This window comes from Melopsittacus undulatus, chromosome 2 (genome assembly GCF_012275295.1).
Source record: "Melopsittacus undulatus isolate bMelUnd1 chromosome 2, bMelUnd1.mat.Z, whole genome shotgun sequence".
NCBI classification, from domain to species: domain Eukaryota; kingdom Metazoa; phylum Chordata; class Aves; order Psittaciformes; family Psittaculidae; genus Melopsittacus; species Melopsittacus undulatus.
In genome coordinates this window covers 13,326,860-13,339,175 of record NC_047528.1, presented here as the reverse complement: position 1 = coordinate 13,339,175, position 12,316 = coordinate 13,326,860, and the positions used below count along the sequence as shown (strand labels likewise).

The window sequence follows — 12,316 nt, the reverse complement described above, 5'->3', positions numbered from 1 at the left end:
ACACAGTAACAATGCTTAAATAAATTCGTGTAGTGCAGACAGGCTTCCCACAAAGCTCTCCATAAATCAGAACCCATTGGAAATAAACTAGCAAGAGTAAATGACCTTTGACTTTCCTATAGAACAGTTCAGTGGAAAAAAAAAACTGCTTCACAATCACAATGTAATAACCAATAACAAACCTTAACCACTAACACTGATCTAAGTTACCAAACAGCATGTCAGAGGCTCAACAAAAGTGATCTGGTCTTTCACCATGACACAGCAAAGTCTCATTAGTGAAATTAAACCAAAGTCCAAGACTGTTTTCAAGACAGCTTTGTCTCCTTAGCAACTGGCATGACTGGCAGGCACTATAGTGGTAAAAGTCTTACTTTACAAGGCAGCTTTATATTATTAGCTTGAATTAACCAGCAATTTGGAAAACCTAGCTATACTTGCCCCAAACACAGCCTGAAGTAACTTAGTTAAAAGCCAAATAAAACACCAGCAGAGTGAATCCCAGAAAACAGACTCCAAGAAGCACTTCAGGAAGCAATGAGACAGTGACACAGGCTAGTCACACCTTTCAAAAATTCCTGTTCTCCAAATAAAACTCAAGTTTTATTTAAAAAAAAATAATAAAAAAGCTATCAAGTACAGTTTTCATAATAAAAATGTATTGCTCTAGATTCCTATTTAAATACTTCACAAAAAAATATATATTGTTTAGCTGGTACATTTCCCAATATAGCCTTACATCAAAGTGAGAAACTGTCTTGCCATTACACAGCATCTATCTGTTAGCATTCCAATATGCAGCCTCCTCCCAAGAACTGGATTTCACATTATGCTATATACCCCCAGGCTGTCGCATTTCGCCTACAGACAATTCTGTTTTTCTCTTGGGTCAACTACATGGTACCCTGACCACATCCTGGGGGCACCTGTCAGAGGATTGCTACTCCTGTGAACTTCCTGAATTCAGCCAAGTGAAATTTTCTTTAAATTTTAAAGATTTAAAACTGAAAACTGAATTTCTTTAAACTTACTTAAATCACTTCAACATGAGGGTTTACAGAATTATTCACAGCTGGTGGGGGGGAGAGGTGGGAGGTGAAAAGGAATAAGTAACGCACACACACATTAAAAGAGGGAATAATATACAAATAGCAAAAGATGGTGAGTTCCACCATTAATGAGCTTTACTGTGTATGTACCTTGGATTGTACAAACAATAAATGCAAATATGTTGGAATTTGTCAAAATAAAAGGATGCAAAACAAATAGAAGCGAGTATCAGTTTCAAAAGGTTAAACTAAATCTAATTACATCATCTGAATTTGTTCCCAGCTATGAAGATAAACACATCCAGTGGTCTGGCTACATATAAAAAGAAGAGAAACATCTCTAGTTTTGGCTGTCAGCTCTCTATAGCTGTTTACCTCATTTTGTGGGGGGAGGTGTCTAGTCTTCATCAAGAGCCTAAAAGAAACTGCTTGTAGTTAGTGTCAGACTAGCTTTAACAGTTAATCTTGTATTTCAATCCTGAGTAACACATCTTGCACTCTTGGGTGTCATCCAGTAACTGCTTATGTCTGATATGTGAAAATATTTCTTTGGGATTAAACTAGGAACTTTAATTTTACACATGACCCAATTTAGGTCCTGCAGTTCAGTATTTCAGCATCCTGAGTGCTAGGAAGTTGATTTCTCTGAGAGTCTACTGTAAAAATGCATAAGCTGGGTGAAAAACCCACTTGGCTTGCTCTGTGACAGCTTTTAAAGCTTCACAGCTGTTGCACCACAACTACAGAGGAAACTGAGTACACTATAAATGGAGGGTTTCTATTTGGAATTCATTTCCAGAACAGGAAAGATAAGTGAGAAATGGATCTTGTAAAAGTAGGTATGATTTTACGCACATATGCCATTGATCAGTTCAACTGCATTTACCCATTAAACGTATTTTTTTGCAAAAGCAGGTGGGGTAATGCCGGTCTTACTTTCACAGGAACTTTCAAATTAACATCCTTTTATTATTTTACTGCTTTCTATCAAGTTGGAATTTCCATGATGTGACTGATGGGTTACAGATTGCTCTATGCTACAAAACAGACTACAAAAAAAAAAAAAACGCAACTGTAATTCTTTGCCATCTTCAACATACCGAAGAAGAAAGGCTAAAGGATAAGAGTCCAGAAGACACTCATCCTGATTTAGATCAAATTCTTGTTTGTCTTTAGAAGAGGTCAAAACCTGAGAAAACAGAAGTGGTTCCATAGTGGTGCAACTGCTTCCACGGAACTCAATACTACTACTTTTAACCAAATATAACCAGACAAAGACAATGTCTTTAACAGGCAGAATTGCAGAAGCATCTTTTTTAAACATAAAATTCTGATTAAACTTGTATGAGAAGCCCCTTATTACTGATCAGAGAAACTAAGATTTTTCTTACACAGAAGACTTATTAATACAATCTATCACAATTATAGCTTTCAACAGAATATAAAGTTTACAGACTTACAAGTAAGATAAAACTGTTCTCAAATTTGATTGAGGAGATAAGAAAGTATACAAACTAACTACACCAGTGTTCTCAACAGCTAAATGAGATGTAATTTTGACCAATTCCATAATGGAAGTCATCCTTAATGAACATTTAATTAATACAACCCAAGTTTTCCAAGCATGCCAGTACCTTCTCTCTCCACTGCATGTATATTCAGATTCTATTTAGATTTGTAAGACTTTTATATTCTACAGCTGGCACATCCTCCCCTACAGTATTAGAAGCTTTCAGGGTTTACTGGAAGATTACCACAGGCACCAAATCAGACACTATAAAGCACAAGGATTATTTTATGAGAGATACTGAAAGGCCAAACCTGTAGGAGGAAGAAAGGTGCAGATCAACAGCCGATTTAAAAAAAAAAAAAAAGAAATATCCTCAATGATAAGGAATGCCAATATGCTTATAAGTAGAATTCAGTAGTGAACACCACAGGGCATGTTTTTGGTCTGCCTTAAACCACATCTATTAAACTGTTGCTGGAATAGTCTTATAAAATCACCTTGTACGGTAGAAGAGTACTGAAGGCATGGACATCATCCTCTGCAATTTTTCTTAAGCAAAACAAAACCAAAACACAAGAAAAGTACCATGTGCCATTGCTTTCACTGATGCCCACCCACTAAGCTGGCTATGAGTTTTCTGTACTCAGAGTGCTATGTACTTTCATCCTCCTCCCAGCTCAGGCTCAGCGCTAACACAAACAAGGCAGGGTTGCCCTTATTCTTCCTCTGCCTGTTTAAAGATACTGCTCTTTTGCAGGACTCTTCAAAAGTAAGAGGCAGAATGAAAGATATGCACTTAGTAGTACTGTCTTCCAAGACAAAAAAACCCCACAAAACTGAAGTTGCCAAAAACTTCCAACAGCGTGTTTTACTGTAAAAGCTTTTTAATATTTTTCCTCCAGCTTCGTTCTGAAACTGACAGTGCCCATTTTCCCCTGCACAGATTTCATGGCTTTTTTTTTTTCTCCAGATCATGGATCTTATGACTGTTTTCATAAACACGCAGAAATCATCAATATAAAAATTAAGTTGATATATTGCAAATAAATTTTAACAAATGAAAAGTCTTCACCTGCTTTTTAGTATACAAGGAGTAAAAAAAAGTGGACAAACTCATCTAAGAGCAGAGGTTGAAGTTTTGGTTTCCTACAATACAACTCTTAATGACAAACTAGATTGAACTGTAGAGCCATAAACACAAGATGTTCAAAATCATCAGTTCTGAACATGCATTTCCCCAGTATTCAATAAAATATGCAACTGTGACAGCAGTTTTTCCTCTATACATCTTCTGCCCTGGAAGACTTAAGATTACCTTGGGGGTTAGGGAGAAGGTGAAGAGAAGGAACAAAGCAGATTGTATTGGTGTTGTTAGTGGGTGGTTCTAGTCTGGGGCGAAAAGGATATCCAAGAGAAATCCAATGGTGTTGCTGGTTATTCTTCATGTGTGACATGAGGAAAAAAAAGGCACAGCAACAAACTTCCCTGTTATCTTAAAATTATTAGGTTGCATAACTTCCAAAGCCATGCCTCTGATGGAGCACATAAGAAACGTGTAACAACAATCTATTCTTAAGGTTTCTGCCAGATGGGTAACCACCTCAAACGCACCCACAGATACTAACAAAAACCACCTTGGCCTCCTTCAGGAAGTCATTCAACACTTCAGAGAAAAAAATAGGAAGTTGTTGATAAACTACTTGCAAGAACTACTTCCTGTAGGAAAAATAATTACAAGACTTGTTTGCTAGACAAGCATTTAACTTTTCCTCACACTACAAAATGAGAAGTATCACACAAGCTTCCTAAGAATTAAAAGCATAAGACAAAGTTAAAACAACACAAGAGTAATTCTAAAACAGCAAAACTTTTTTCCCTCTGCAAGTTGCTGTCTGCTACTCCCATGGCATATTATCTTTTGCCTAGAGAGCAATCCCCTATCTTTCTCCATAGTTCACTGAAATGTCAACCAGCAGCTGGCTAACAGGAAGTGGTTAAAAGCAATGTGGTTGACATCACCACACAAACCAAGCACATCTTTTTTACTGCATGTTTAAGAATGGGGCTTAAGCATTTTGCACAGCAATGCTGAGATGACTCAGGCATGACCACTTACTAACCAGGCAAGGCTTAGCTTATGAGTTCTGTTTAAGTAGCAGTTTCAGTAAAAAAACAGTATTGGTTTTACCAACTGTCTAGCAAGCGTATCTTCACTCACTGGCCAAAATCATCTGTATTTCACTAATAGAAAACTATACTGCAGAATTCTACTTACAACAGGGAGATGAAAACTAATGACTGGAATTCTGGGAAATCATATGTTGGGCATTCCCACACAGAGGGGTCTATTTGTCAAGATGATGGATCGATTTGCAAGAGTAAGTCTGGTTCAGACCTTACACTACTGCTCTCAACTTCTTGTAATGCACATGTATACGTGTGGTGTGTATACAAAATACCTGGCCAAATAACTCTGTGCATGCGTATAAATATACAGACAGGTATTTTCACTCCTATACATATTATTTTCATTTCTTTGTGCAAACTACCACTCTTGCAGTCCTTGACCTATTTATTAGTGAAAGTGACTATAATCCAGTCAATATTAAGTGCAGTACTCAATTTTGTATTAGTCTGTTTGCACTGTAGGATGTTATGATAACTATAACCATAAGGCTTACTGACATCTGGAAAAAATCTAATACTGTTACCTATTCTGCAAAGATCTTTCTAGAGCCTTATTACCAGACTGTTCATGGAGTGGCTATAGAACAGAGTACATGGAAACAAAGAGCAATGCAGCCAATCCAATAAAAAAAGCTGAATACTTGGAAGACACACCAAAAATCTGCATATGGTAGAAGGAACCACTTTAAATGTATTTAGCATCAGGAATCTCAGCACTCAAGCTCTGAGCAAATGTTTAAGGTATAACTACACATGATGTGAGCTTCAACAGGCTTGTAGAGATGAGAATTTACCACTCAACACTCAAAAAGGCTCCTGAAATATAAACTTGCTACTTAAAAATAATTCTTACATTTCTTTGGATTTCCTAAAGATGCAAGCAAACATTTTGCTAGTACTTGAAATGCTTTCAGCAAATCTTCGTAACTCTGGTGAAGTTGGTGGATCTCACCTGTAGATACTAGTAAGCAAACTTTTAGGAGCAACAAATGTTCTTCAGGTGCTAACAGAGCCTTCAGAACTAGCTTTGTTAGACTCTCCCATCCCACAGTATCACCCAATGAAAGCAGAAAGAAAACAGCCCGTTTCGCTGTTTAAAATCTCCTAAGGTCAGCATGTGATCCAGCAGGGAGAGGTTCAAAAAGTACAGCCTTTATTTTTCTTCCTAACAACCTGGTTTGTTTCCACTCCTTTCCCCATCAAGATACATCCTTCACAGCTAGCAGCTCTTTCAATCATTTACTTTGGATGTCTGCTTGAGAACAAATGATCTTGCTCATGCAGATGAGTTTGCCAGACTTGTGTGTACTTTCCAGTCTCAGCCTTTTTATTGTTCTTTCTGAAACCTGACCCTTTGAAATGGATACCAGGACACCAAGAAAGGACAAAAAAAAGAAAAAAAATGGCAGACTAAAATGAGTTTTGTGGCAATAGTGAAACCGTACAAAAGCTTTCTGGAAAAAGAAAAAAAAAAAGTATCTTTCACTAATTTTACCTGAATGAGCATAACTTAAAGAAAAATCTGTTGCAAGAGTGTGAAGTCATTCTGCATCTCAAATTGTTCTACTTCCTGTAAAATTAGCAGTGTTATCAAAAACAAACATTTGTGACAGTAAATGTTTAAATCAAGTTTCTATTTTTCCACACTTCATAAGCTGCTCTTTAAGAGCTCTCACTAGCACAGTCAAAAACAAAGTTTGCTTTTCATTTCCAAACTCAGTCTGTGCTTTCCTCAAGGTCCAGTGAGGTACAGTTCTCAAATGGCATAAACTTACAGGTTCCAAAATACCTGTATTTGTGCACACTGAAGAGCTCACATTCCAGAATATGGCAATTTGTTCAACAGCACCAAAAAAAAAATCACATATTAAGATCTACAGCTAATGCTCATTTTCACACTCGTAATACAGAATGATTGTTTTCAAGAAGTAACCTTCAGGCTCAAATAGTAACTCTTTTCAGTAAAAAAAGTTAAGCTAATTTCTCTGTATGGAAACACCACTGATACAGAAACAAGAAACAGTTTTAAGAAGTCGTGCAAGTTCCATTTTCATCGCAAATTTGTTTTTGAAGCTACAAATTCAACCACTGCAATCAAAAGCACATATTAATGACAATGTTTCAGCAAGAAAGGCAAAGATAAAGATGTTTTTCTTGGCTGAAAAAATTTATATAAATAACACACTCTGCTAGCCCCCCCCTCTCCCAGCCCTGAAAATGAGATATAATTGGTTATTTAAAGACCTGCAGTTTAATTAACTGTTCAAAATATACTCAAGATATCTGAGGGCCAATTCTATGTCTTGGTGGGCACACTTTCAGAAAGAAGGACAAGCTCCTGCTGTTTTAGAAAACTATTCAGCATAAAACAAAATGCTTCCTGATGGAATAGGTGTCAGATGGCTGGCATGTGTAACCTCTCTTCAGTTATAGAAAAGGTGATATTAATTTCACCGTGTGAAAAAGCTACAGCTGCAGGAACAAGAAATGATGTTAAAAGTTCTGCAATTTCCCTTTCACTGCAGGGAATGTGGACCAGTTCAGAGTTACAGACTCAACTATTGCAATCAAACACACACATTCATTTCCTCACGAGTAGACAGCAGGCAAAAACGCTTCCGTTGCTTACTTACACTACTGTCCTTATTCAAAAAATAAGGCAGTCGATATAGCCTCACTACTATAGTTTCTAAAGTTACTCTGTATTTTACATCTGGATCACAAAAATGAGGTAAAATGTACTTTGACCTGCATAACAACTCTGGCAAGATTCAGCAAATCCAAAACTCACATTGTTTAAAAATCACTGTGTGCATTTTGCTGATTTTTAGCACACAACATAATAGATAACATTCTTCAGCTAAGATTAAGACAGGGTAAATATTCACAAAGTACCATACAGTTTTCAGAAACAGTGGAGCGCTGATGTTGGAGAAAGAAATACTGGAGTTGTAGGATCTCCTACTTAAGGTCAGGCGCATGTTTTTCAAAACATGTATTTTAAACACAATGAATTCTACTAAAATTCAAATACTATAAAATAAAACAACAAAAAAATCACCATCAACAACAAAAAAGCATCAGAGATACAGCCAACTGAAGACAAGTTTTACTTACTTAAGAAAGTATCTCTGTCCAGATGGCGTCTTAGCCATCTCCCAACCTGGTGGCAAAGGCACATCATCAGGGATCTCAAATGAAGACTGGCGGAGATGTTGAGAAGCTGGAGCTCCAGGTCCAGTCACTACTCCAGAGGGTGTAAGTGTCCCTGGAGAAACAGCTCCCAGCTGCAGCGATGCTGGAGAGGAATGAGCTCGGACATGCTGCGGGGTCAGGGCTCCTGCTGTCCCTGCATCAGTGCTGGCCTGCCAGGAGTGAAATTATTCCCATTAAGACTCTCATATTTCATCAGAAATGCAGCTGTCAGACGACATTTCATTTTAAATCAGCCTTTCAGAAGAAATTCACAAGTTCATCATTCTGAAGTTCTACTTCTTTTCCAGTTACTGCTGGTGAAGAGAGCCTCCAAGTAGGCTGGTAAATTAGCATCACAAAAGCCCCCGTGTAAGTCAAGAAATATTAACCATAAGTATGTACTAAGTGCCTTTAGTTTTATTTTGAAAACTGGAGTTCTTACTCCCTGTTGCAGGGTTAAGAGAAAAGCTTGCCCACAGTCAGCAGACTTCATATAGCATGGTACATTACCACCCATTCCCATCACACCCACTGTCTGATGGGGGAGTTTATCACAACTCTCCTTTTGAAATGGAGGTCAAGGACACCCACACATTCATCCTCTGCAAGGGTTTAAAAGGTTCCACAAGGAGAAAAGTAACAAAGAAATGCCAACTGACAGCGGTGAGATCCATCAGAGAAGACTCCGGAACTCAACCATACAAATCACCTATACCACAAAACCGAAGACAAAATTTCCTAACCCACACACAAACTGTGCTTTTAAGGGTATAGGGAGCTTATAAAGTCTGTCTGTACTTCAACCAAAGCAGAGCTTCAGCAAACTGTTTAACCAGTCAATCACAAGTGACTCACAAAACCATTCCCCAGTTACCAGCCATAAGTATACAGAACTTCCCTGTCAGTAGTGTACCATGAAATAGAAAAAGCAGCTCTGAAAACTGGATTAAAGTAATATCGAGGGTTTTTTATATATTTACTAATTAATTTTGCAGATACACCAGAACAACATGGACACCTATAATAAGATGCATGTATCACAGCTTTTGCCACACCTCTCTACTCAAGGTATTGCACCATGTAAGGCCCCACTTGCATTCCTACAGAGACTGACAATTCTGTTTCACTGCGTATCTATGAAAGCACATGCGAAGTTTCATGTATTAAACTGGAAAAGAATTAGCTTATGTTTACATTTCGACAAAATACACAAGTTGTAAATCAACTGAATCTGAGGCATATTAATTCTTGAAAAACAGGGCAAACTACAGAAACTTCAATACTTTTTCTGTTAAACAGAATACTTCTGTGGTACAACTAAACCAAAAAATAAAATTGAAACAGTTGTATTTTAACAGTCCACAATGGAGCCTTTAGCCGAATTTCCAGTTTATGTTATAGGAACCACCAACTGTTACAATGCACAATGATCCAACTAAACATGCATTACAGATGAAGAAAAACATACACAAGCAAGAGAACGCTAAACTTAAAAGTACAAGGTGTATTAATGTCACACACATTAAGTGCATTTCAAACACAATAGCTATTTCACTGCAGTTACTGCATTTGACAAAGCACCAAGTGTTAGCTGAACATATACCAGAGTTCACATTTGTACACAACGGAACTGTGGTAAGAGCTGCACAGCTTAGGGAAAAAACCCTACACAAAATAACCTTATTCCTTGCTGGATTTCAGTATGCTATTAAAGGCCTGCAACTCAGAAGCAAACAAAACTACAAGAGCAGCTCAGCCCCACCCCGTTCTATTTTCTTTTCAGTCTTGCAATATGAAGGCCAGACTGATTTTTTCTAGTATTTGGAAAATGAATTAACTCCTAGGCCGAGAGTATGTGCCAAAGGTTCAGTCTGGAGTGAACTTCTGAAGCCAAGTCATAAATCCTTCAAAACAGAAGTTTAATAATGGAAATGTTGACAGACCCTTAACAACAAGGGTACCAGTACACAGAGCAAGTTTCATTCCTACTGGCTACACAGACAAAGCGACAATAGCCAATAATAAAACGTATTTTATAGCTTAGCAACAAAGTTCATTACTTAATAAAACACTCGAGTAGGCACAACCTCCTTCCAAAAAGTTGGTAACTCCAGCCTAAACATTAACTTTCAGTCGCATCCGCACTAACACTTCACTCTGTGCGCAAAAGTCACTCAGTCGAAGACCAAACGCTCCCGGAGGCCGAGCCCGGCCCGGCCCCGCATCCCCCCTCCCCCGCCTTCCCCTGGGCCCGGCCCCGCACCCCCCGTCCCGGCCGCGCCGCTCCCGGCCGCGGACTACAGAGCCGCTGCTGCGGCCGGTGCGGACCCCGACGCCGTCGGACTTGAGGGGCCGCTCGGGAGTGAACTCCTTAAGTTAATGTGTGTACTGAGGGGTTTAATCCCACTCAGCCCAGCACAGCGATGAAATGGTGGAACAACTCCATCCATGTTGTTTGACGGGGCGCTGAGGAAGGGGTGTACAAGTTTGGCACAACCGCGATACCCTCCTCAATAGACGGGCCGCCCCGCGCCGCGGGGGGCTCAGACCTCACAGTGAAACCCTCCCCCTCTTCCGAGCTAAGAGTATTCACTTCAGTTTTAGGGGCCCCCCCACCGCCGCCGCCCCGGATCGGCCGGGAGAGCAGCCGGCTCTCGCCACGGAGCGGATGTGGAGTCCGAGGCCCCGCCGGAGACCGGGCTGGGGCCCGCGGCCGCCGGCTCCCCCTCAGCGTCTTGAGGCGCGGGCGGCGAGGGGCCACACGGAGGGGAGGGAGGAGGAGGAGGCCGGGCTCCCCCGCACGGCGAGGGAGGAAGCACGGCAGGAGCGCCCCGTCGGGCGCCCCCCGCCCCGCTCAGCCCCGCGGAGGGCGGATTCCCGCCCCGGCCCCCTCCCCCACACGCCTCCCCCGGGAGGAGCGCGGCGGCGGCGCGGAGAGCGATCGCACGGACAGGGCCGCCCAAACCCCCCCTCACCTGGCGGGAGTGGGCCTTGGGCTCGGGCGGCTTGAAGAAGGAGTCGGGCAGCTTCCGAAGCCGCATGGGCAGCGTGTGCGGCACGTTGGCGCCCTTGGGGTTCATCACGGCGTTGAACAGAGCCTCTAAGTCGGTCTCCGAGTCGCCCCGCACATGGACTATCTGGTGCCCCGCCGGGGGGGGCCCCGCGCCTGGGGGCTGCGCCGCGCCGGACGGAGCCCCCGACACCGCGCCCGGTGGCTGCGGCGGTGCCTGCTGCGAGGCCGGGGGCTGCGATGCCTGCGGTGGCTGCTGCTGTTGAGGCTGCCCGGGATCCATGGCTCCGTCGGGACCCCCCAGCACTTTCCTGGCAGGGCTCGGCTGCTCAGAGCCCGGATTCCCGGCCCCGCATGCCCCGCTCCCTGGGCCGCGTCTCGTCCTTGCTGTGGTCGGTGCTTCTCGCCCCTCGGCAGGGAAACCGACCCGGCCGCAGCAACTGGCAAAACAACTCTGAGCGTGCGGCTCTTTCCCGAGTGCGGCCCAGCCCGGCCGGCGCCTCTGTCCCGGCGGCGGAAACTAACTCGCACAACACACCAAACAAAAGTTCGGAGTTACGCCCGCCCGAATCACTCTCCGGCGCCGGCTCCGCCCCTCCTGAGCCCGCCCGCACCGTATCCGACCGAAAGAGCCCGGCACGGGCTCAGCCCTCCTGTGCGCGCCCGCACGCACCGCCTCCCGCCCGGGGGCAGTCCGGCGCTGCCCGCCCCCCCAACCCGCAAACTGCGGGCACGCAAAAGCCGCCTTCCGCACGCGCTCGTCCGTCACCCCAGCACCCCTCTTTGAGGCCCGCCCGCCCGCCTTCCGCCGCCGCGGAGCGGTGCCGCCAACCAGAACTTTTATTTTCCTTTCCCGAACTTCTGTCCCAACTTCCAGGAGCCCGCCCGCGCCAGCCCGCGACCCGCCGCTGAGCACGGGCTGCTCCAGCCCGCGCATCCCGACCGCAGCGGGGGCCGGTCGGCTTCGAGCCGGGATCCCCGCTCTGGGGCTCCCTCCGCAGCGAGGGCGGCCGCTGGGCCCGGCCTGTAGCAGACCGAAGGGAGGCCAGACCCTGCCGGGCAGCCCTTGGTCCCCGCCTCACCTGGCGGCGGCGGGGTGCGTCACAGGGCGTGGGCTGGGGGCGAGGGCCGGCAGGCAGGGAAAGAGGGATGGATGGATGGATGGATGGATGGATGGATGGATGGATGGATGGATGGATGGATGGATGGATGGATGGATGGATGGATGGATGGATGGATGGATGGATGGATGGATGGATGGATGGGTGGCAGTGGGGATGGATGGATGGATAGGTGTGGGGATGGATGGATGGATAGGTGTGGGGATGGATGGATGGATAGGTGTGGGGATGGATGGATGGATGG

The 12,316-nt window shown here is 43.5% G+C and overlaps 1 protein-coding gene across 8 annotated transcripts in view; it reads right to left on the bottom strand.

Moving 5' to 3' along the window:
- Positions 1 to 11,535, bottom strand: part of YAP1 (Yes1 associated transcriptional regulator) — an 86,633-nt gene extending 75,098 nt beyond the window's left edge. For 2 of the 8 annotated variants that reach the window (XM_034072671.1, XM_034072658.1), the window contains exons 1-2: positions 10,917 to 11,535; positions 7,864 to 8,111 (exon numbers count right to left, since the gene is read on the bottom strand). In XM_034072671.1, the coding sequence (XP_033928562.1) occupies positions 7,864 to 8,111; positions 10,917 to 11,234 (566 nt within the window). In that variant the 5' untranslated portion in view covers positions 11,235 to 11,535. The remainder of the gene's footprint in view (positions 1 to 7,863; positions 8,112 to 10,916) is intronic. The other 6 variants (XM_034072652.1, XM_034072645.1, XM_034072663.1 and 3 more) reach the window with 5 other exon arrangements.
- Between the last annotated feature and the right edge of the window lie 781 nt (positions 11,536 to 12,316).